The 24,262-nt window shown below is 38.5% G+C and overlaps 3 protein-coding genes across 5 annotated transcripts; 2 read left to right on the top strand and 1 right to left on the bottom strand.

Moving 5' to 3' along the window:
* Nucleotides 1-3,133: 3,133 nt before the first annotated feature.
* On the top strand, nt 3,134-7,101 carry LOC121784917 (probable methyltransferase PMT15). Its single transcript, XM_042183192.1, has 6 exons — nt 3,134-4,131; nt 5,224-5,434; nt 5,526-5,823; nt 5,923-6,315; nt 6,383-6,460; nt 6,565-7,101. Exons 1-6 carry the CDS (start codon nt 3,466-3,468, stop codon nt 6,785-6,787), a joined length of 1,869 nt encoding a protein of 622 aa, XP_042039126.1. The 5' UTR covers nt 3,134-3,465; the 3' UTR covers nt 6,788-7,101.
* Nucleotides 7,102-7,814: 713 nt separating this feature from the next.
* On the top strand, nt 7,815-13,091 carry LOC121784902 (F-box protein At4g00755-like). 2 transcript variants are annotated; one of them, XM_042183175.1, is made up of 6 exons: nt 7,815-8,117; nt 8,679-8,856; nt 10,463-10,885; nt 10,996-11,171; nt 12,374-12,492; nt 12,596-13,091. In XM_042183175.1, exons 2-6 carry the CDS (start codon nt 8,715-8,717, stop codon nt 12,885-12,887), a joined length of 1,152 nt encoding a protein of 383 aa, XP_042039109.1. In that variant the 5' UTR covers nt 7,815-8,117; nt 8,679-8,714; the 3' UTR covers nt 12,888-13,091. The 2 variants fall into 2 exon arrangements, with proteins under 2 accessions (XP_042039109.1, XP_042039116.1); XM_042183182.1 differs by lacking the exon at nt 7,815-8,117 and adding an exon at nt 8,150-8,197.
* A 668-nt stretch (nt 13,092-13,759) lies between these two features.
* Nucleotides 13,760-17,395, bottom strand: LOC121784889 (U-box domain-containing protein 4-like). Of its 2 annotated transcripts, XM_042183154.1 has the most exons (3): nt 17,052-17,395; nt 16,517-16,599; nt 13,760-15,590 (listed from the first exon to the last, which is right to left on the bottom strand). In XM_042183154.1, the coding sequence occupies exon 3, from the start codon at nt 15,561-15,563 to the stop codon at nt 13,881-13,883; it is 1,683 nt and encodes a 560-aa protein (XP_042039088.1). In that variant the 5' UTR covers nt 15,564-15,590; nt 16,517-16,599; nt 17,052-17,395; the 3' UTR covers nt 13,760-13,880. The 2 variants fall into 2 exon arrangements, with proteins under 2 accessions (XP_042039088.1, XP_042039097.1); XM_042183163.1 differs by lacking the exons at nt 16,517-16,599; nt 17,052-17,395 and adding an exon at nt 15,901-16,463.
* Between the last annotated feature and the right edge of the window lie 6,867 nt (nt 17,396-24,262).

Here is a 24,262-nt window from a genome sequence, read left to right as displayed (position 1 = left end):
TGTCCTTTTCTCCCTTTGTGATCCAATTAGCTACCCACTAACAGTTGTTAGTGTTTTTCTTCCCTATATTAATTTAGGTTTAAAGGCGTAGTTAATTTTGATGCGCCAGCCTATCTATATAATAGTTGTGACATACATAACTTAGAAACATTAAATTCATAATTGTGTGTACTACCGAAAATATAATGATCATCGATAATAAACAGTAATTATGCATGCCCAATTAACGATGTGATAGCAACTTGTTTGGTATGACATGGTTGGTTGGCAAAATAGGTAATTTTATATTGAATTTGATTCATTTTGTTGATGTGTAGGTATGTTTTTGTTTTTTTTAAAAAATTTCCTTATAATTTAACCCCTATTGGAATCTTTGTATGGTGTACGCGTATAGACTATACTAGTTTTGCTTTTATTATCAATTTAAGATAGAGGCGCGCTGGTGTGAGCGCCCCTCGTTGAACGCTTGGTTTAGACCCGCTCAGCTTGGATTTAGACCTGAACAATCCATTTTTTTATAAATGATATTTTTTTATTAACATGGTCGCTTTTATATATAATAACAATAATTTTTAGGAGTAATATAGAGAAATTATTTTTATTCATAATAACAATATTTTTTTATTCAATAAAACAGATGGTCACACCATTTGGTATATGTGAAAACAGAGTAATGGAGTAATCAAAATTAAAACTAGCATTTATTTTCCTTCCTTTTTAATTTCTCGATATTAACGCGGTTAAGATTGACTAAATCAATAAGTATTGACTGAGAGATGGGACTTAAAATTGAAGAATGGCAAAACGTTTTAAAAGTTGGAAAATTCAATAGTAATTTAAAAAGGTTTATTCAATGTGAGGCCAAGGAAAGGCAAACAAAAACTTCGTGCAATAGGTGACGATCTGACCTCCGATCGGCGTCCGGCTCAACCCTTCCTGTGGCGCACGCCAAGCGCCGTTAGTCGACCCCTCCCCCCTCCCCAAATAACCATTGATGGCACGACGGATGATCAGTGCCCCTATTATGAATGCTTTAAGATATTAATTGTTCAAAAATAAAAGTTTTTGTTCCGCTTAATTAACCAAATTAAATCAAATTGTCTATCAAAGTTAATTAAATCGCACATACAAATTATACAATAAATGTAAAATCCTAATAACAATATTCGATACAAAAATTTCACACTTTATATATGTCAACCTCAATATCATTAGAATGAAATCTTTGTTTTATTTCCTACCATCATTGGACTTGTATTTGACCTATTTTACCAATACATGCACATACATTTAAGTGCAAAATACAATTAATCAAGAAAAAATGAGTTTCAAAGTATAAATTCACTAAATCTATTTAAACGTAACGTGTCCAATACTAGTCTATATACAATAAATTTGTCCTATACAATTTTGACGATTGAACCTAATTCAATGCAGCATAAGATGCATTTGACAAGCTAATGCGGTAAAAAATTCTCGAATAGATTTAAACAATGAAAAATGTTTTGGAGACATAATGTCTAAGACATAATGAGGTTAAAGTAGTCATTTTAGATTGTTTTATATTTTTATTTAAATAAATGTTTTGTACATATACGATACTACCCTTGTGCATATAAAAACATTAAATTGTTCATTAATATACTTAATTAAGGACATTGCTCTAATTATGCGTGTTCAATTATTTTCTTTACATACAACCTTTATATTTATGATTGAAAATCTTTTTTTTATCTCATATTTCTATTCATTTATTTAAAGACACATATTTAAACTTTTAAAATAGTGTAATTCCATTGATTCTATATATTAATACTTGTTGAGTTTGTGGTTTTGATTTTAAAATTTTCATAATATTAATTTTTTTACATTCAAAAATTTTAATTTCTTTAAAATTCTTAATTTTTTTAATGTTACAACTAAGATCATATAACCATATGTTGTTAAAATTTTTAAGCTATTTTACTATTTTCTTCCTAACTCTTTAATTCATTACTTTTCAAAATTGTAATATAATTAAATCCTTTGGTTTTGGAACGTTGCATCAAACCTTGACAAAAAGTTACATATTCTTAACTCATCTATTTAACATTTTAAAGTCATATAATTAATATTTTCTCCTTTTTTTCTAAAATATTAGAATTCTTAGCTTGATTCGCTATTTTATTGAATAAATTAAAATTTGATATATGACATATTAATACTAATTAAGTTTACTATTTTATTTTAAGAATATCATAAGATTAATTTTAAAACTTTTACTTTTTAAATTTTTAAAAAATTTTAATTTTAAAGTTACAATCGATTTCCAATGCATACCGTGGTTTTTAATTACTCCAATATCTTAAACTCAAATTTAAAAGACAAACTCAATCATTTTAGACTAAATCACAAAACCGATATAAATCAGACTATAACTCCAATGCATAATGTGTTTTTGCACATTCATAATTTCAATTTCTCATAATAATAAACTAAAATATAAAGAATTGCAAAAAAATTACCAAGTTTTAGCAATGTTGAATTAAAAGGAATATAAAAGGTTTGAAAATTCCAAAAAGATAGAATTAGTAAGTTTATTTGAATTTAACAGGAAGAAAAGTTGTAATAATATATTATAGATTATGATTAATAAGATAATTATAAAAAGAAACTCTATGAGAATTTAAACTTTTTCATATTTGTTTATTGAAAATTATGTTATAAATTCGGTATTCCTAAATAAAATTTAAATTAATACTATTAAATTTTTTGACAGAAAACTTTTCAATGAAAGAAAACGTTTTGCTTTCAAAAATTGATAATGCATTTATTTTATAAACAAGTTAAAATTATTAATATTAAATAACTAAATTTTTTTAATATTCCAATCTTGTCGTATGTATATATCCAAAGAAGTACTCTATATTAATGTGTATTAAGAATTTTATATTACGTGAAACAATCATAATCTAATGGTATAAATTTGCTTAATATAGCATTAGGGTAAATTAGTCATGATATAAAATATAGCTATAGCAAAGTGACATAGGGGCATTATGGCAAAATAGTCTCACAAAATTATCACAGAAATCGAAGGCTAAAGAAAACACAGACACTGAGACACGTATATATTATTATTATTATTATTTATTACTATTATTATAATTATCGAAGGTAAGAATGCATTAAACAAGGAAACTCTTCAATTTCTTCCCCTTCATCACCATAAATTTTTCCTTCCATTTTCTGAACCGCCCTTTAATTACAGAATCACGGGGGAGCGTCGGCGCGTGTTGCTCCACCGCCTTCCCGTTATATGTGCATGCATCTGTATCTCTCTTCCAAATCAACAGATTTTATGTGGAAACACTAATACCAACAAAAGTTAAACATCAATTTTTATATAAATAGAGAGAGAGAGAGAGAGAGAGTGGCGTTTCTTGATTAATTCGAATTGGTGTTGAGGTTGGTGGAAGGGAAAAAATGGCGACATGGGGCATCCTCACTCACTACCTTTCCTTGAAAACCAAGAAAACCAGCCTCTACTTGATGGCCGTAACCACCGTCCTCTGCTCCCTCTTCTACCTCATCGGAATCTGGCAGCACGACGCCACCGCCTTCCTCCCCTCCGCCGCATGCACCACCGCCGCGCCGTCGTCCGTCCCATCCACGGCGGCGTCGGAACTCGACTTCACCCCGCACCACACGGCGGAGCTGCTCGTGCCGCTGTCCGAGGCGGCGCGTGCGGCGCACCTCCCGCCGTGCGAGGCGGGGCTCTCCGAGTGCACGCCGTGCCACGACACGCAGCGGTCGCTGAGGTTCAACCGCGAGATGCTGGCGTACCGGGAGCGCCACTGCCCCGAGGCGGGAGAGGTGCTGCGGTGCCGGATTCCGGCGCCGCATGGCTATACGACGCCGTTCCGGTGGCCGGAGAGCAGGGACGAGGTGTGGTACGCTAACGTGCCGCACAAGCACCTCACGGTCGAGAAGGCGGGCCAGAATTGGGTCCGCTTCCACGGCGACCGCTTCAAGTTCCCCGGCGGCGGCACCATGTTCCCGCGCGGCGCCGATGCTTATATCGATGATATCGGAAAACTGATCAACCTCGCCGACGGCTCGATCAGAACCGCCATTGATACTGGTTGTGGGGTAAGTATGTCTAATATTAGTATTTTTAATTAAATAATTTTTTTTTCTAATTTTTATTGAAAGTCAAATTTGTGATAGGAACTAAGATAAAGATGATGAATGCGGACAATTACTGGAAGGGTGCAGAATTTTCCCTTTTTCTTTTTTTAATTATCTGATTATCCCATCCCCATCCTTGATTTTTTTGGACATATTATATTTTAGAGTTTTGATTTTGGGGATTATCTACTTTACATGAAATAATCTTGCAACATGAATAATTGAAAAGTGAGTTGGTTGGGTCAGAAATTAGGCATGACTTTTTTTTATTATTTGAATAAATTTGTCGATTTGATTGCTTGTGATATGTCAACTTGCTCATCGAAGTATCACTCAGGTTTCGAATATGCTGTCACGTTAGAGATGTCTAGGCTAGTTATATTGTGAATTAATTTTTCAAAACCGCCCTTTGACTAATTATAAAATTATACTATAGTTTTATTTGGTAGTAATTTGTAACAACTAAGTAATTTACTAGTAGCTAGTCTTAGCAAATTAGATTAAAGAAACAGAGAAAGTTGGTATGAATCCCCTTTTCAATGCGTGTATAATTAATTTGAAGAACCAGACAGATATTTGGTGCCTAAAAGTGGGTATATAAGCTAAAAATTGGTCAAAATTTTCTTCATTTACACTCCAAGAATATATGATTTTATGGAGAAGTCAATAATTTAATCGAACAAGGAATTTTGGAAAGTAAAGACGAGCTATGCTAAATTGGTAACATATCTCTTGGAATAGCAAATGTCGCATTTTCCATCTTATTTTAGGGGTGGTAGATTGCATATATTGGTCATAGATAGTGACGCACTGAATATATTTTTGGTGAAATTCTTCAAATTTAGGCCTAAAATGATTGAGTAGCAATAAAGTGGCTTCTATTTCTAATAATTCTCGAGTTGCAATTAATCAATTAAATTGCATTTTGAAGTTGTTCGTTTGAAATTGATTCTCTGTCTGTGAAAGTAACACGGTTAATTAGATGATTTGATCCGATTGTCCAAGTAAAATTTAAGGCAGTAGTGAGATTGGAACCTAACACACATTTTGTAGGTGGCGAGTTGGGGAGCATACTTGCTCTCTCGGAACATCCTTCCAGTGTCCTTTGCGCCAAAAGACACGCACGAAGCGCAGGTCCAGTTCGCCCTTGAACGGGGCGTCCCGACCCTAATTGGGATCATGGCGACCGAGCGGTTGCCGTACCCTTCTAGGGCATTCGACATTGCTCATTGCTCGCGATGCCTCATCCCATGGGGACAGTATGGTAAAAACTAACTCACTCATCCACTCCATCTTAATTCTCGTATAAACTCGAATGATACCTATTTAACCGCGTTTGAATCGTTGTCGAGCAGATGGCCTCTACTTGATTGAAGTCGATAGGATTCTACGGCCTGGAGGCTACTGGATCCTCTCTGGGCCGCCCATCAACTGGGAGAATCACTGGAAGGGATGGAACAGAACACGAGACGACCTTGACACAGAGCAGAAGGGGATCGAACGGGTTGCCAAGAGTCTATGTTGGAAGAAATTGGTGCAGAGGAATGGCCTTTCTATTTGGCAGAAGGCAACTAATCACTTGCATTGTAAAAAGAACAGGAAAATCTTCAAGAAACCTCTATTTTGCCAGAGCAACAATCCTGATCAAGCTTGGTAAATCAAGAATCTTCACATTTTTAATTTCAGCTGTTTATATTGATAATCATCATCACAAATCTTGATGTCCGATTTTGTACTTTTTCTATTTCCCAGGGGTACTAAAATGGAAGCCTGCCTGACCCCTCTGCCCGAAGTGTCCGACATCAAGGAAGTGTCAGGAGGGCCCGTGGCCCGTTGGCCCGAGAGGCTGACAGCCATCCCCCCGAGGATCCGTAGTGGAAGCATTGAGGGTGTAAGAGGGGAGGAATTTGAGAAAGATACTGAGCTTTGGAAGAGTAGAGTTGCACACTATAAGGTTCTTGATTTTCAGCTAGCTGAGAAGGGGAGGTATAGGAACTTGCTTGATATGAATGCTGGATTGGGAGGCTTCACGGCTGCTCTAGTTGACGACCCCGTGTGGGTGATGAACGTGGTCCCTAATGAGGCCGAGACCAACACGCTCGGGGTCATCTTCGAGCGTGGGTTAATCGGGACCTACCAAAATTGGTATGTATAGAAAAATTGGCCAATGTTTATTTGTTCATTTTCATTAGTCCTAATATTTCTTCAACAGGTGTGAAGCAATGTCTACTTATCCAAGAACTTATGATTTCATTCATGCATACGGCTTATTCACATTGTATAAGGGCAGGTAAATATCAAATACAGTACTTGCCAGTGTATGAGTCGGGCCGGGACGGGCCACCTTCTGCGCACTCTCATGGGACTAATGCATGTTCACATTTTTCTTTTCAGATGTGAAATTGAGGACATTCTGTTGGAGATGGACCGGATCCTTCGGCCGCAGGGGAGTGTGATCATACGCGACGATGTGGACGTTTTGGTGGGCGTGAAGAGTGTGGTGGATGGGATGCAATGGGAGAGCAGGATGACTGATCACGAAGGAGGGCCTCATGTGAGGGAGAAGCTGCTCATTGCGACCAAGCAGTATTGGACTGCACCTGCTGGTCAAGAGTAAACCCTATCAAGAAATGACATTGTTTGACGTCTTCTTTTTATAAAAAAAAGAAAAGATTTGCAGATGAGGAGCGTCTACGGTTTTCTCGACTGACCTTAGGCCCTCCCGGGGGTTCGGGATGGGTGGTCGCTCCTCTCCTCCTCCTAAATCCGCCACTGCTGGCTACAAACATTGCATCATACCATATTTTCTAACCTTTTTTCTCATCCCTTGATTATTTGTTTCTTTTCTTATGTTGATATCTATTAGTAATTATTTTTGTTTAATTGCTGGGAACAACAAAGAAAAGTTTAATCAAATTTATACTTCTCACATGGTTCCTACTTTCTACACACAAAAAAAAAGTTGTTAGAAAAAAAAATTGAGATGTAAGAATCATTTTGAAATTCTCACTATAACGTCTTCTATTTTATTTTCACTAATTTTTCGCACCATAATCTGCCATCGTATTTAACTATTTTACGAGTATCATAAAATGCTTCAACTAGCGAGCTGGGACTAAGTTAATATAACAAAAAAATTCAGCAGCACAACCTTATTAGTTATTACAATATGTAAAGTTAGGCGAATAAAAATATTAAAGTGACAAATAATTACCTACAAAATAAGTAAAAGATGTATGCTTCATTTTTGTCCATAAGATCAAGTATCATTAATATTTAGTAGTATAATATCTTATAATTAAAAAATTAAAGCGACAAATGTTCCCTATCACTTTATTGCGAAAGTAATTACTCATGCTTAATTTAATATTTTATCATTTTGATCCGTTTTAAAAAAATAGTCTAGTTCTCATTCTTATTTATAGAAATAATCTTATCTCATTTTCTCCCTCTCTTCTATTTTACACACTTTTTTTTTTCTACGTGACTATGTCTATATCCACTTAACCAGTTAGACGAAAATATATTCGACGGTATTTACAAATAAGACTATTTTGCAAATGGATGGAGGGAGTAATTATTGGTGAGAGATCCAACTAATACATACTCCATCCATTTTAAAAATTGGTGAACTTTTATCATTTTACTCTATCTCCCAAATTAATCAATTTCCATTCCTAGTACTCAATGTTTTTCTTCTAATGAAATAACCATTTTTTCTAGACTCAGATAATAATTCATATCCAGAAAAAGTGTAGCACTAGTTGTTAAAGAAATGCTTTAAAAAGAAGTAGTATTTTGTTTATAGTTTATACCAATAGATGTAAAAATAATGGCGAAAAATTATTAAAGCGGCTTACTTAGCCAGACGATTCCTATAGAATTTCATCATAACAAAATATACGCGCGCAATAATTGTATATTTTGATGGCTTCTCTGTTGTCAAGGTATTATTCTTTTTCCGTGCTCTTGATCAATGCCCAATTTATCTGTATTTTGGGGTGTTAATTTTCCTTTTCTGTTTTAGGTGAGAGGGATAAGGGGTGAGAGAAAATTCTTTACGATTGGGTGATATGCTATGATTTGTTTTTGCCTACGGAAACATTTTTCAATTTAGGTTTTCATCTTTTGTTAGCTAGCTCAGTTTCATGGATTTGTTTATCTATGTCCCCCTTGTGTTTATATGTCTGAGATTTTCCTTTGGTAGCTGAATTCTGTTTCAGTTTTAGATTGTATTGCAGAAATTTGAAAATTGAAGTTGAAAAAACAAGTTTTTACTGTATTTCATTTTCACCTGAACTTTTATTTCAAAAAAATTAATTTTTGCTCTGTTGTTAGATGATGAGTTTGTGCATTTCTTTTAGTAAATTTCTCATTTTCACAAAATGTGGGGCATTTCTCTTCCGATTACCCTGTTACTATAGGTAGTGCAGTATGTGATTTACAGCCGGATTTGAATGATATTTGTGTTTTGAAGATGTAACTCTCACAATTATATGTGGTTGCAGCCTGAGCTTTTGATGAGCTGCAGCTTGTTATAATACATGGATCACAAAAAAACTGAGACTCCAAATTGTTTTGTGGACTGGCTTGAGACAGATGTCTGCCTTTATATTATGAGTTTCTTAGATGACCCGGCTGATATAGCTAGTGTCTCTGCTGTCTCGCGTCATTGGCGCCGATTTGGTTAGTGAAACAAGTTGATATTCTTTTTTATTTCCCTGCAGTTGATATTTGCACTTTATATGCTCACTTCAACTTTAAATTAGTGATACAGAGAAGTCACTCCCTAGCCTTGTAGCATATTTGTGAAGTTATAGGTAATACTAACTACTACATTTGGTATTGAATTTGGGTAATGCACATGTTGAATATGGCACAGCTTTCGCGTACTATTTCTACCGTCAGTTATTTTTAATTAGTTGGATACCAGTGACCAATTACTGTTTACTTTCTTTGTTTCCGTTTTATGACATGGATTATACTTTAGATTATCAATGCATGTGGCTTCATATTTTATTAGTTTTTGTAATGGTAAGGAATTGGTGGTCTTCTAAATATATTGTTGTTACTGGTATTCTTCTTTTGTGCTGCTTGACAATGCGGTTTCTCTTCATGTGCTCTGTCATATACTAATATAAGATCCTATACGATATGTGGAGTGTCATCTTGCCTAGTACTTACGCGGTAGTTTAGATGATATAGAGATACAATAACTTCTTTGATGTATCCTTTAAGCTAGAACAAATGTGATGTTATATACTGTTCTTAGCTCAATCATCATTTCTACACTGTTAATGGTCAGTGCAAACATTGGTAGCCCAACAACATTATCCCAATTGTTCAAAAGTTTTAGCCACCTAGTAAATTTTAGAATGTCATATCAACAAATAACTGGAAAGGATTCAAGGATGAACTGGGACTGCCTTGCTTAAAAGTTGACAAAATCACAAGCGCGCTTGATTACTGAATATACCGTAAAGCTAAGCTCCACCACCCCCAAATTCTTTAAATAAAAAGCAAAGATCAATTTCCATCCAAATAGTATTTCTTTACCGGGTCATCTCAGTATAGCATGGATAACTTTTACAATGATGGTGATCTTTTTATCCCACTGTGCCTATGCACTTATGTCTCATGACCTTACAGACACGAAGTAACACTTTTGACGAAGAAAAATCTGAATTTGTTGTAATGTTTCGTCTTCTCCTTAATTATATTTATGAATATCACAATTAAGTTGTCATTTGTAATTCTCTTTCTGTAGTTTAACGCCATCCTCCTGTACTTGTATGTTATGGTATGTTACTAGCTACTTTTGCTCAGAGTAAGGATGTTTGATGGTGTAAGGAAGGAGAGGCCATCCACTGTTATTTGTACTTCCTATATTTTCTTACCAACCAATCAAATTCTACTGATTACTAATCCTCACTAGCTCCACATATAACCAGTAGGCTAATAGAGTCAAGAGTTCCTTGATCGTCAGTTACCAAGATTTATTTCTATTAAGCATTTCATAAGAAATTGTGTTTTATCCCAAAAGATTAAAAGTTTTTTCTGAAAACATTCACCTTAATGACTTTCAAATCCACCGGTGGAAATAATGATTGAATCCTGGAATCACAGTGATTCTTTCCGGTTAAATCAATCACCTTGACCTTTTGTGATCAACTAATCCCTTTGAGGTGTTATTTAGTACCTTTTCTAATTCCATAGTGGCGGTTATAATGAAAATGAAAAAAAGGAAAGAGCTTTATGAGTAAATAATGCATGGGGTTATTTCCTTTTCCAGTGATTGCAAATGGGCTTGCAAAACAGCTGTGCTTAAAAAATTTCCCGCAGCTCCCTGGTATTGTTGAAGTAGTGAATGGAACTGAAGGAACAACGAATTCAGTTGCAGTCGAAGACAGTAGTGCTGTCGAATGGGCGGTCCTCAAGAGAGATCACTGGGCTTATGCATCTCTACTTCAGGCCATCCTGAAATCGAAGCTTTCACCAAAAGATTGCATAGCAAAGGCAGTAAGTGCATCTAGCACTGACAATTATCCAGACGAAAGTGTTGTTAATACATTGAATCCAAGGGACAGATTCATTCGGAGAGCTTCGCACTGGTCAAGTAAAGGACAAAGTAATCCTGACGTGCCTGAGACGTTAGTTTATAAACTAAGTGCAGGAATTTGGGTTATTACTGAAGTCGATATTCAACCATTTGAAGGTTTTGCTCGACCTTAATTCGTTCTCTCCCTCTCTTAACACTCCGAACTTGGATTTCAACTTGTTCTGTAGAGTTCCTGACAATTTTCCTGTGATGCATTGTCTGTTCAGCTTTTTTCCAGATGGGAAAACCCATATACTCTGCCAAATTTGTAAGATTCAGAATGGGCCATCTGAAATCCCCAAGAGAGATAGGAGATGACCTCCAATGTTTACCATTGCAGAAACCTAATGATGATGACAAGTTTGTATGGACTTACACTTCTCCACAATTTCCCATGACACAGGTTATCCTCTTTTTTCTTTTAGTCAAGATTGAAGTAAATATTCTTGTCCTTTTTCATCATTTTAGTGAAAAAAGTGTGCACATTTCTTGGAATGAATGTGTTGAGTGTTAGGATCGTCGACTGCAACATTAGTTTGATATTGTCCGCTTTGGGTCAAGCCCGCACGGATTTGTTTTTGGGCAACATTAGTTTGATATTGTCCGCTTTGGGTCAAGCCCGCACGGATTTGTTTTTGGGTCACTCCCAAAAGGCCTCAAACTAATTGGGGTTGGACAGGAATTATATACACCTTCCAACTTCCCCTACTCATCTGATGTGGGATGTGTTTGTACCCCAACAAACCTCCCCTCAAACCGAGACCACATCGGGAACGCAGTCGACACGAACATGGGTCGTTCCAGCCCTGGCCCCTGGGTCATCCTGGGCCCGACTCTAACCCGAGTCCTTCAGGGCCCAACCCTAACCGGGGCTGGATATACACCTTCCAACTTCCCCTACTCATCTGATGTGGGATGGGTTTGTACCCCAACAAACCTCCCCTCAAACCGAGACCACATCGGGAACGCAGTCGACACGAACATGGGTCGTTCCAGCCCTGGCCCCTGGGTCATCCTGGGCCCGACTCTAACCCGAGTCCTTCAGGGCCCGACCCTAACCGGGGCTCATCCAGGCACAACCCATAGCCACCTGGGCTTTGATACCACTGTTAGGATCGTCGACTGCAACATTAGTTTGATATTGTCCGCTTTGGGTCAAGCCCGCACGGATTTGTTTTTGGGTCACTCCCAAAAGGCCTCAAACTAATTGGGGTTGGACAAGAATTATATACACCTTCCAACTTCCCCTACTCATCCGATGTGGGATGGGTTTGTACCCCAACATTGAGTACGATATTAACCATGGTAGTCCAACTTGAAGACAGTTCTCATTAGAAGTAACTGGAGAAAAAAATATGAAGAAATAGGCACTTTAAGTGGAAATGCAATCTGTTTTCCGTGTTTGGTTTTTTTCTAATGTGACCTCAAATCTCAATATTGTCGCCAGTTCGCTGAGATTACAAATATCAATTATGTTTAAACATCCCTTTCGTTTAATTTATAGGCTAGTAAAGTTCTATCGGTACCAAGTGCTGTGTCTCCATTGACAAAAAGGATAATCATGGTGGGGTGCTCATATTTGATAACGGTCTTTATTTGATCCAGGAGAATTGCTTGCAGCCGTTCAAGCTACCAGACCCGGTCCTCTGCGTTGGTGGATATATGCAGATTGAACTGTTGGGTAGGGTCCAGAGGCAGGAAATTGATGGATTATTCTATATATGGTTAGTCGCTCGTACTTACATTTACCATATGGATCTTTCTATTGAGTGAAGATAGCAAGAACATGCATTTGATGCAATATGGTGTGCGTCTCTAATGATGCAGTGTGTGCTACGTTCGGGTTCTTGGGCGCCCTCTATTTCCTGCATTCGACATGGAGATCCTGGAGCCAAATGGGGAGCTTTTGCTCAAGTTTCACCCCAAGAATCTCAACTGCGTGCTGCAAAACTCGTCGCGGGATGAGATCCCTGAACTACGCCACCTTGAAGAGAAGATGTGGGATCGAATAGGTCTGCTGGAGGATTTGTTGCGCGGGATACAACAAGGGCCTAACAATGCCTTGGCTTTGGAAGAAGACGAGGAGGAGGATGGTATGGATGCCGATCTTGTTCCCTAATTTTTCTTATGCTAAACCGCTCTTCTTCATTTTTTTTTCCGTTATCGGCTCTGTAGATGATTAAGCTTTTGATGCACTTGATATTCTTATCAATGAGCATGTATATTGAGTGGCTTCTAATATGTCATCTAGAACCACCCTATCTTCTGAAGAAATAAAAATATAAGAACAATATAAATAAATAAAAATCGCTTTCAAACGCAATCTTTTCAACGTGCTTTCTTGTTTCATCTTTTTCAGAGCTCATGTTATACTCCTTGTTAGATAATAATTCAGAAAAATAAATTCGTAAATATACATAGGATAAATACTCCTTGTCAAATGAATAACATGAGCGATTGACATCAATGAATTTCTTGTTTGACAAATTACTCTTTTTTAGAGCTCATGTTACAAGAAGTAACATGTAATAGAATTTATTATTATGGCAAAATAAAATCGTAAATATACATAGGATGAGAATCCAAGTGTATATAATTGGATTTAAAATATCTGATTAATATTAAAGTTGGAGAAAAAGTAAATAGCCAGCTAGCAGTTACAAACTTCCTCTAATATAAACATATATTTTGTGGCGCCAGGCAGCTAAAAATCTTAACTGTCTTAATTAAACATAAAAGAAATTACTCCTTCAATAATTATCGGCTCATAAATCACTATAAATGTGCACTTCAGAAAAAGGTTAGATAATAATTCTAATTTAGAAAAATAAATTTGACAAACATAAATGTACTCTTTATCAATTTATCTTTGTCCCAACTGCCCGTGTTTCTGTACAACGAAGCTCTAAATTCATTGATGTCAAGTGAAAGTTGCTCGAACTCAACGAGTCGACACGAACACGACACGAGCACAACACTGACATCATACCATTTCATCGAATAGGTAAATTTGTTTCATTTAGAGAATGAAACATAACATTTTTCATCACAAGTTTTTCAAAAATACACTACCATTTTACAATAACAGGAAACATTAGGAGGGCTATGTATCCTACTTCCTGCTGAACAGAGTTCTGAATTTACCTCGCTCCAGACGTTCTAGAAGCTTCTTCGCGCCCGGCACGTCCATCTCCGACAGCTTCTTGAGGTACCCGATCGCCCCATACGAGGCCATCAGCTTCTTGCACTTCTTACTCGACGAGAGTAGGGTAAGGCACGAGACCGCGTATTTCTTGGCCGTGTTGTGAGGGCTGGGATCGAGCAACGCCACCAAGTTCGGCACGCTCTTGTCGTCTCTCTTGACTAGACGACAGTTGTCAGAAACAGTCATCAAGCAAGAAACCGCCTGCGCTGCAACCTCCCTCGCGCTGTTTGCCTTGGCCTCCATCATTGTCACGAGCAACGGGATGCACCCGGCCTCACCCACCGAGCTTTTCATCGCTGCTGAAGTGCAGATTCGACAGATTGCTGCTGCCGCCGCCTGCTGAGCCCCAACGGATCCGGACTCAAGCACGTGGAGCAGCCGGGGCAGAAGCCCTAGCGAGATCAACACGTCCATCGGCACTAAACCAACCAAGTTTCTCAGTGCACCAACTGCAGATTCTTGAGGCAACGGACCGTCCAGATAGGAGAGCAGGCTTCGTATTCCACCTTCTGAGATAACCGATCTTTTCAAATAATCGTTGCTTGAAGTGAGATTCTGCAGACATTCAGCTGCATACTCCTTTGATCCCAAAAGGATTCCACATTCAAGAAGATTGATCATCACCTTCACAATCCCTTCCTCTGCGAGCGCTTGCCTCGTCTCTGGCACAGCGGATACGTTCTTGAGAGTGCAGGCTGCAGCAGACTGCGAAACACAGTCGCCACTACGACATATGTCAATCAATGGCCTCACCCCCCCATGGCCAACAATTGAGCGAGCTGTCTCAGACGACATTGACAGCCTCTGCAGGGCTATGGTGGCCTTCTCCTTCCCCACACTGCTCCCGGACTCCATGAGCCTTATCAGAGGCGGGAGGACGCCTTCTGAGACGAGCCAGCTCTCACAGGTGTCTGACTCTGCAAGCGAGCAGATGACAGTGACCGTCTTCTCCCTGATCCGAGGCGAAGTGGCGGTCAGCAAATGGATCAATGCTCCAATATTGCTCCTTCCAATCACGGCCAACACACTCTTCTCGTCGTCCTTCATCACCTCCACGAGGCTGTCGAGCGCCTTGTGCTTCGCCTCCAAATGGCCAATCTGGAGGCGGGCGAGCAGCTCCTTCAAGTTGCCATGAACTGCAGCCTCTGGCTCAGCACAACTACTCGTTGCAGCAGACTGGAATGACACCTCCCCTAGCACCCCCGTCTTGATCAACAGCCCACAATCGCGCAGATTCAAGTCCAGTCTCCCAGCAACCGCATCAAGATCACTCTGCATCCGAAGCTTTCCCTCATATTTCTCCCTCCCACACAAATCTGCCAACTGAATCACATCTTTCAACGTCTTCGACATGGCCTGTAGCTGCTCCTTGCACAGTGCATTCCTCGAAAAGCAAGGATGGCTGGATAGATCAGAAAGGCGTGATGGCACTTGCTCCAGTTTCAAAATGATCACCTTCCACCTCCCTGGGAACCCCTTCACCTCCCTCGCCTTCCCCAACGCCCTCGGGACGAGCCCTTGAGCACACGAGAGCCATTCTTCAGTCGACAAACCATCAACCAAAGAGCTTTCTCCACCACCATCAACCATGATTGCTAGTCAAGCTATCACCAAGCACTGAAACACACCAAAAACTAGTCAAGAAAACATCGATATTCGAAGAATCACAGATGATTGGATGCAAATTGTGAACCAGATCTTTCTAGGTAGCTCCTCAAATGAGCAAAAAATGTTTACAAAATGAGAGATGTGGACAAGTTGCAATCATATAAGATTATATTATATATACATCACTTACTAATAAAAAAAACACAGCAATAAATTCATGGGAAGAAGTGGGACTAAATTAGGGGCTACAAGAATCTTGCATGATCACAAAATGATCATTTTTACTGAAAATGAGAGGCGACAGATAGCAACAAAGTACCTACTGAAGCCCACACGAGAGACCCCTCAACGAAAGAGATGCTTTTGTTAAGGTTGGGATCATTATTTCACACGAACACATCCTGATTTTTTTTACTAATACCTTAAATAAGAGGTAAGAATACAATGAAATCAATGAAAGAGAAACTCTACCAACAGCCATCCAATAAAAGCAGATGATCTATATGACCAGTATGCCCTTAGCACATGGTGTTTTGGTTAAAAGAAATGCAACAAGACACAGAGGAAAGTAAGTCAAGCATTAAGGGTAAGAGTGGAAACCATAAAAGGGTGAGAATTATCATAAAGAATGTAGCTTTACTTTGCAACTAGTAAACCTAAGTATATTTTTCAAGAGATTAGGATAGCTTAGAGGGCATACAATCGTGAGGCTAAAATTATGTGGGGAGGCCCACTAGGCCACAAACATAACTTCCAAGAAATGGGAAAATTTTGATCTCCACAGTTGTATTTGATAGGGGAAAAAGACTACTTGGCTTTGAAGAGAAGATAGATGTCTCCATCTCCAGTTGTACATACATGTATATCAAGAAAGTAGAATTAAACAAATAAATTTGATGCAATAAATACACATATGATGTAATGACATTGGCTACCTCAATTTGCTTTTGTCTTTTGCCTACCATTCAAGGCACCCAACACTTTTTTCAGCCATCAAAACGCACTCTCTCTACTTTTTCTGCAAGCAAAAATCACATTCAGGAAATAATTGAAGAAGCATGCAGCAGAATTTTGAGGTCTGAAATCAAAGGAAGCCCCAAATAAGGATACTAAAAGAAAATCAAAGAATCTCTTTTTTTTTCTAGTTTGTTTCCTTTGCATATCAGCTTTGAAACAATACAGCTTAAAGAGCAAAACTTTATTTGGATGATTCCTTCTCTTTTTCTCTCCAGTAAAAGAGAGAGGGAGAAATGAGTGAAAGCAATACACAAAATTAAGCCAAGAATGAGCATTGATCCCAGAGTTCATTCAGAATCGTTAAAGGTGTAAAATTTCCTCTGAAACAGAATCTATAGTCTCTTAAATTCAGCTTTGAATCAATAAAGAAGAGAATCTCACAACTAGCTGACCCACAGCATCAAAACGCACACTCAAGCAGAAAAGAAAGCAAGAATCTGAGAAAGTTTCTACCTTTGTTGTCTGCTCAAAAAATTAGTAGTAGAAGGTGAAAGGGTCGAGTAGACTAGTGTTGGTGGCAATGAGAGAAGTTAAAATAGTTTTGAAATGAAGGAGGAGAAGCCAGCAAAGCACAACGGAGTCAACTAAGTAGCACAATTTGAATACAGCTACTTCCCCATTTTGAAAAATGAAATTTTAAAGTAATTGGGGCTTTAATGGAAACCGACAAAATGCCCAGGAAGAGAACAACGGCAACGGTTCAAAATACCAAACAATATTTCAAAATCAAAACACACACACACACACTCTCTCTCTCTCATGGAAGGAGATATTTCCAGAATTGACTCCCAACGTTTCTCTCTCTGTAAAATATACTGTATTTTAATGGACAACTGAATATGGTGCGTGAGCTGTCTGGGGTTGGGGGAGATCGGACGGTCAGGATTGGAGGAGCGAAACACTGAATCTGACCGTTGAGGAGTCTATTTTTCGATTGAAATTTGAATGCGCTACGGTGGTAGATGAGCTGACGTGGCGTGCCACGTAGGCGTCGCGGCGTGCTGTAATTCGTTGCGCCTCCGCAGTAATAGATAACGACAAATAAAAAGTGCTGATATGTGGTACGGTAGTCGTTCGAGAGATGTGAGCATCAAATTGCTTAGGGACAAAAAGGTGATTCGCTCACCCCAGGCGCCCCCATAATCCGGCCCGACATCGCTATGGAGGGGTTCAAACACGGTACCTCAGCGGCCCATTAGGTGGGAGGAACTTACACTGGTAACCAGCACACAAGGAGCCACCACAGTGGTGAAACTCCCACACTGCGGCTGCCAGCATTCGATCCTGTCTGCTTAGGGACAATCTACCACCCAGGAACCAACTGGGTTAAGCCCGTGCGGACATGAGGATCAAATTGCTATCTATTTAAGTTGATCATTCTTCTAATTAATCAATATAGTGTATTATAAATGTTAATACATATTAAAATGTCAATACATAATTTTGTTGAATTTCAATATACTGTGTTGATATTATGTGTTGACATTTTAATGTTACCGTGTTGATTTTTTTAATACACTGTATTGATAAGTTATCAACTTAAATACTTAGCAATATAACGCACCCAAGCCTTTCGGTTTATAAGATTATATCTCGTAATTAAATATGTATTGTGTTTAATTTATGAGATTGAATTCACAACTTAATTTTAGATAGATAATTATATAATAATTAGTCCTAGCCATCCTCCTTAAACTAAGAGCATCTCCAACCATGCTTTTGCCAAAGAGCATGGATGTGGGCATGGACCCACATTTATTAATTTTTTACTCCATGCTTTTTCCCAAGAGCACAACACCCTATCTATGTTCTTCCGCAAGGACATGCTCAAGGTTCCTACCATTCTATTATTCAATTTAAATAAAAACATTTCCACAATATTAAAATGCATTAAAAATATCCAAAATATTGTTACTAATTACTAAAAAATTAAAAATTACATAATTAAAAGCTTAAAATTAAAATTTCATAATAAAGTCTAAAAAATAAAAATTACATAATTTAAATCCTAAAAATTAAAAATTACATAATTAAATTCATAAAAATTTTAAAAACATACTACTCGTTGCCGAATTTCGCCCAAATGTGTTTGATTAAGTCATCTTGTAGCTCAGTGTGGGTTTTGGTATCGTGTATTGTGTGTCTTGTTTGGATCCTCTCGCGCACCGTCGTATGCATACCTCGGCGTGGGGGAGACCTTGCGGTTGAGCTTCCGGCTTCATCCCCGTCGTTAAAGTTAGCCGCCATCGATCCTTCGTCAGCTATAATCATGTTGTGCAAGATAATACACGTGTACATGATGTCGGTAATATTCTTAACGTACCACAGCCGAGACGGGGCCCTCACAATGTTGAATCGGCCTTGAAGGACCCCAAAAGCTCTTTCGGCGTCTTTCCGAGCAGCCTCTTGACGCTGTGCATAAAGAACCCGTCTCGGGTCTTGCGGATTGTTGAGCGTCTTCACGAAAGTCGACCACCTTGGGTAGATACCATCGGCGAGATAGTAACCCATGTGGTATAGATTTCCGTTGACGGTGAAGTCGATCACCGGTGCTACACCATTCAAAATATCATTGAAGAGTGGTGAAGAATAGAGCACGTTCAATTCGTTGGATCTAGCAACACCAAAATATGCATGCCAAATCCATAGGCGGTAGTTGGCGACCACTTCAAGGATAAGCGTTGGGCCACCGCCTTTGTGGCCGCTTAAGTGTTGCCCCCTCCAAGCATTCGGGCAATTCTTCTACTTCCAATGCATGCAGTCAATGCTGCCAAGCATACCGGAAAATCCGTGGACTGTTTCTTGAAGATGAAGCAACCGTTGACAATCTTCGGTGGTAGGTGCCCGAAGGAATTCCTCACCGAAAGCAGAATGAACGCCGTCGCAAAAAATTTTGAGGCATTCGATTCCAGTTGACTCACCCACATGCAAATACTCATCGAAGAGGTCAGCCGTTTGCCCCGTAGCAAGTTGTCGGATGGCACAAGTACACTTCTGCAACGCCGAGAGACTTTGCCGACCGGTTGCGTCTCTACGTGATTGAAAGTATTCAACACGGGCGGACAATGTGTTGACAATACGCATAAACAACCGTTTTGACATGCGAAAATGGTGCCAGAAGTAATCTTCCGGAAACCGCGGCTTGTCGAAAAAATAGTCGGCAACGAGCCTTTGGTGGGCTCCCTCCCGTTCACGAGGGATGTAGCGGCGATTTGATCTAGTTGGTCGAGGAGGAGGGGCGGGGGTAGCGGCGACGACATAGGCTTAATAGGAGGCACAATATTGTTCATAGTATTCTTGTTCTTTGCGCTCCGCTTCCGCAATGATATCGCTGAAATCCATTTTTGAATTTAGAGAGGGTATGAGTGAGAGAGTAAGATGTAGATGAGTGGTATGAAAAAATATGAATAAGAGATAATTTGATGTGAAAAATGGATGATGAATGTGTGTATTTATAGATGATTTTAGGATTAAAAAATATTCAAAAAAATGGTAATAAAACGACTATATTTTTTGGAATCCGAAAATATATTTTTTTATTTTTTAATATTATTTTTGATTTTTTTAAAAAAAATAGAAATTGCAACGGCTAAGCCGTTGGCGAATGAAAACGCGCCACGTCGCCCTGCTCAGCGGCACGGACGTGCTCGATACATCTAGCAGCGCTGTGCCGTCGGCGAGAGTGCAGCGGCGGACAGCAGCGTGTCGCTCCGTCGACACGGACGACGTCCTTCCCCAAGAGCATCGTTGGGGATGCTCTAAATAATATCACAACTTAATCATGTGGGAATTATCCCATGATAATTAGTTATGGTAACTGCACGACACCTTATTCTCCTCTCTTTGTATTTTAATACGTAAATGTTAAAAGAAATTGATGGAAAAAAACTATCTCTGTCCACCAATAAACTTCTAATTTTGCCATTTTCGTTCATCCACCAATAAACGTTCCATTTGTTTTTACTACTTTTGGTAATGGACCCTGCATTCCACTAATTTTATCTCACTCACATTTTATTATAAAACTAATATATAAAAATAGGACTCACATTCTATCAACCAACTCTCTACATTTCTTAAAACATGTGCCGTTCAAAACTCTCATTGTATTGATGGACGGAATGAGTAGTCAAATGTAGATCTATTTTTATACGTATAATTAAGTTATAATAAAATGTGTATATAATGAAGTTAATGAATATCACTTATAATAAAAATAACCACGACTAGGGGTGTGCATTCGGGTTTCAGTTCGATTTTTTGCCAAAACCGAACTAAAATTGAAAAACCGAATTTAGTTCAAAATCCAAACCGAACCGAACCCGAAAAAACCGAAAAACTGAAACCGAAAAAACCGAAAACCGAACTTAAATCACCGAAAAACCCGAACAAAACCGAAAAACCCGAAAAAAATGAAAAACCTGAAAAAAATAAATATAAATATAAATATATATTTATATATGTGTATTTTATTTTATTTTATATATACTAATAGAATATTTATATATAATATAAAATTAATAATACATATAATATATATTATATAGTAGAATATATTAAAAGAATATATGTATTATATATAATATAATATATTAAATTAATAGAATATATATAATTCGGTTTTTCGGTTTTTCGGTTTTTTTCTTCGCCCGAACCGAAAAACCGAGAAAACCGAACCAAATTTCAAAATTTCGGTTTGGTTCGGTTCGGATATTCGGCTTCTGATTTTTTTGCTCACCTCCACGACTCTTATTCTGGACAAGCCGAAATATAAAAACAAGATTCCTAATGAAAGACGGAAGAGAATAATAACAAATAACTATGTTTTCAAAATGATTCCCTTGGAATATAGATTAAGAAAAGATAATTTATTAAGTTAAATTAAAAGATAATAAATTAAGTTAAATTAAAAGATAGTAATAAAATAGAAGAGTGAAAATAGTTATCTAGTAACAATAATAAATACTCATATTTAACTATCTATTTCAATTTTTCAAGCATATAAAGAAAACACCCCTTAGAGTTCAATTTCAATTTCAATTTCAATTTTTCAACTTCTTTTTGTGTGAATCTTAAATGCCATAGTTATACAGAAGTATTTCTACAAAGCAGTATGATAAAAACTCATCTATTTTAAAGTTATATAATTTAAAATGTATACTATTATTATTATTTATTTTTTTACCAAATTGTTTCAAGATGTATCATGTATGTTTATGTATAGGGAAATTGGTATTTTTCATGAATTTTAAAATTGGTATATAATATCACGAATTTTGCACTTTGTTTGGTATTTCTCACGGCATGTCTATTACTATATTTACCTAACTTACGAGGTTTTTTTTATCATACTTGACACAATTAAATCAACGTAACTTTTTATCCTACATGTTATGAACTTAAAAATTGGTTTAAAATATCATAAAATATATCACGGTTGCCTACGTAAAATAAGATTTTGATGAAAATATCTTATTTGAGTGAGATTGAGAAATACTACCTCCGTGAGTGAGATGAAAATAAGATTTTATATTTATTTTTTCAGGTTTTTCGGTTTTTTCGGGTTTTTCAGGTTTTTCTGTTTTGTTCGGGTTTTTCGGGTTTTTAAGTTCGGTTTTCGATTTTTCCAGTTCGGTTCGATTTGGATTTTGAACTAAATTTGGTTTTTCGATCTTGGCAAAAAACCAAACCGAAACTCGAATGCACACCCCTAACATTAGTGATGATTACAGACATGAAGGATATTAAGCAAATTTTTTATTTATAAAATTATCATTAATCGCATTCCATATAAGCTTTCAATTCATAATCACAAAGATGAAATACATTAATAATAAAAAGAGAAATATTTCATGTTGTCCCATTATTTTTGTTTCCATTTCTAATTATATACTGGTATGTCCCACTCGGACATCCACTAGGACATCCCGAAAACACCTCCCGCCACATCACTAGGACTTCTCATCCCGCTGCCACGACACTAGGACATCCCCTTCACAATCCGCCCTTCCCATCGCCCTTCCCACTAGGACTTCCCGCAATAAAAAAAATCACAAATTCACAAATAAAACAATTTACGTTTACGGAAATAAAATTTCAACACGAATACGAACGGGAAAAATTAACAACTTCATTTAAAAAAACATACATGATTTGAAAAAAAATTACATAGTAATAAAACAAAAAAAAGTACTAACATCAACGTCAACCCTTCCGCATCCAAACCTCTTCGATAATATCGTTCTGAAGTCGAACATGGGCATCTGTTTGCCGCATGTAGGCAAATGCACGCATCCGCTCGACCTCTCCATGAGGTACCCCCATATTCACATTCGTGGTGGCCACGCCGTGACTTGGACCTGCACCCGTATCATCTTCATTGGTCCACTGAGTCAGTTCCGCACCTTCATTTTCGACAATCATGTTGTGCATTATGATACATGCGTACATGACATCGCCGATGTTGGGAATATACCACTGCCGTGCAGGACCCTTGACTACCGCCCATCGACTCTGGAGCACACCAAATGCCCGCTCCACATCCTTGCGCGCTGCTTCCTGACGACTCGCAAAGTATGACTTATTTTGTCCGAGCGGATGCTTGATTGTCTTCACAAAGACGGGTCAGTTTGGGTATATCCCATCCGCCAAATAGTATCCCATATTGTGCTGGTTGTCGTTGGCGACGAAACTGATGGCGGGACCAACGCCCGCGCACTGAGCATTGAACAGGGGCGACGACTGGAGAACGTTGATGTCGTTGTTCGACCCGGCGACTCCAAAATAAGCATGCCATATCCACAGCCGGTAGTCAGCTACAGCTTCTAGGATCATCGTGGGATGCTTGGCTTTAAAGCCAGTAGTGTACATCCCCTTCCAAGCGGCGGGGCAGTTCTTCCACTCCCAATGCATACAATCTATGCTGCCCAACATCCCAGGGAACCCGTGGACCGACCCATGCATATCTACCAGACTCTGGCAGTCTTCGGGGCTCGGACTCCGAAGATACCGCTCACCGAATATCGCTCTCACGCCCGCTCAAAAATTCTGCAGACACTCGACGGATGTCGACTCGTCAATGTGGAGGTACTTATCGAACATGTCGGCCGCGCCTCCGTACGCCAGTTGTCTGATTGCGATAGTGCACTTCTGCAAGGGCGTGAGTCCCGGTTTGCCAGCTGCATCCTTCCTGATCCTAAAATACAGGTATCTTCTCTCTAAAGCACCCACGATGTACAGAAACAGCGGACGATGCATCCTAAAGCGTCGCCGGAATAAGGCTTCCCCAAAACGCGGTTGCGGAGCGAAGTAGTCTGCATACAACCGAATATGTGCAGCAATGTGGTCACGGGGGTACTGTAGTTCGACGATGGATCGGCCGAGGTACCGCAGCCTGCTGCCGCTCTGCGCCCTCTGCTGTAACAGCCTATCTATCGCACCTTCCACAGCGACCTCCAATTCATTCTCGCTATCACTGTCACTAGACATTCTAGATATACTTGAAATTAGAGATGTAGAGAGAGAAACTTGTTAACACAAGTGATGCGAATGAAATAAAATTCAACGAGCCGTATATATAGAGTTTAAAAAAATGAAAAAAAATTTAAAAATCGGACGTCCGACCCACGCCACAATGGCGGACGTCCGCCCGCCCGTCTCGCCGA

The sequence above is a fragment of the Salvia splendens genome, chromosome 2 (assembly GCF_004379255.2).
Source record: "Salvia splendens isolate huo1 chromosome 2, SspV2, whole genome shotgun sequence".
Classification (NCBI taxonomy): Eukaryota; Viridiplantae; Streptophyta; class Magnoliopsida; order Lamiales; family Lamiaceae; genus Salvia; species Salvia splendens.
The sequence above is the reverse complement of the archived record's forward strand: the minus strand, read 5'-3'. Positions and strand labels throughout refer to the sequence as shown.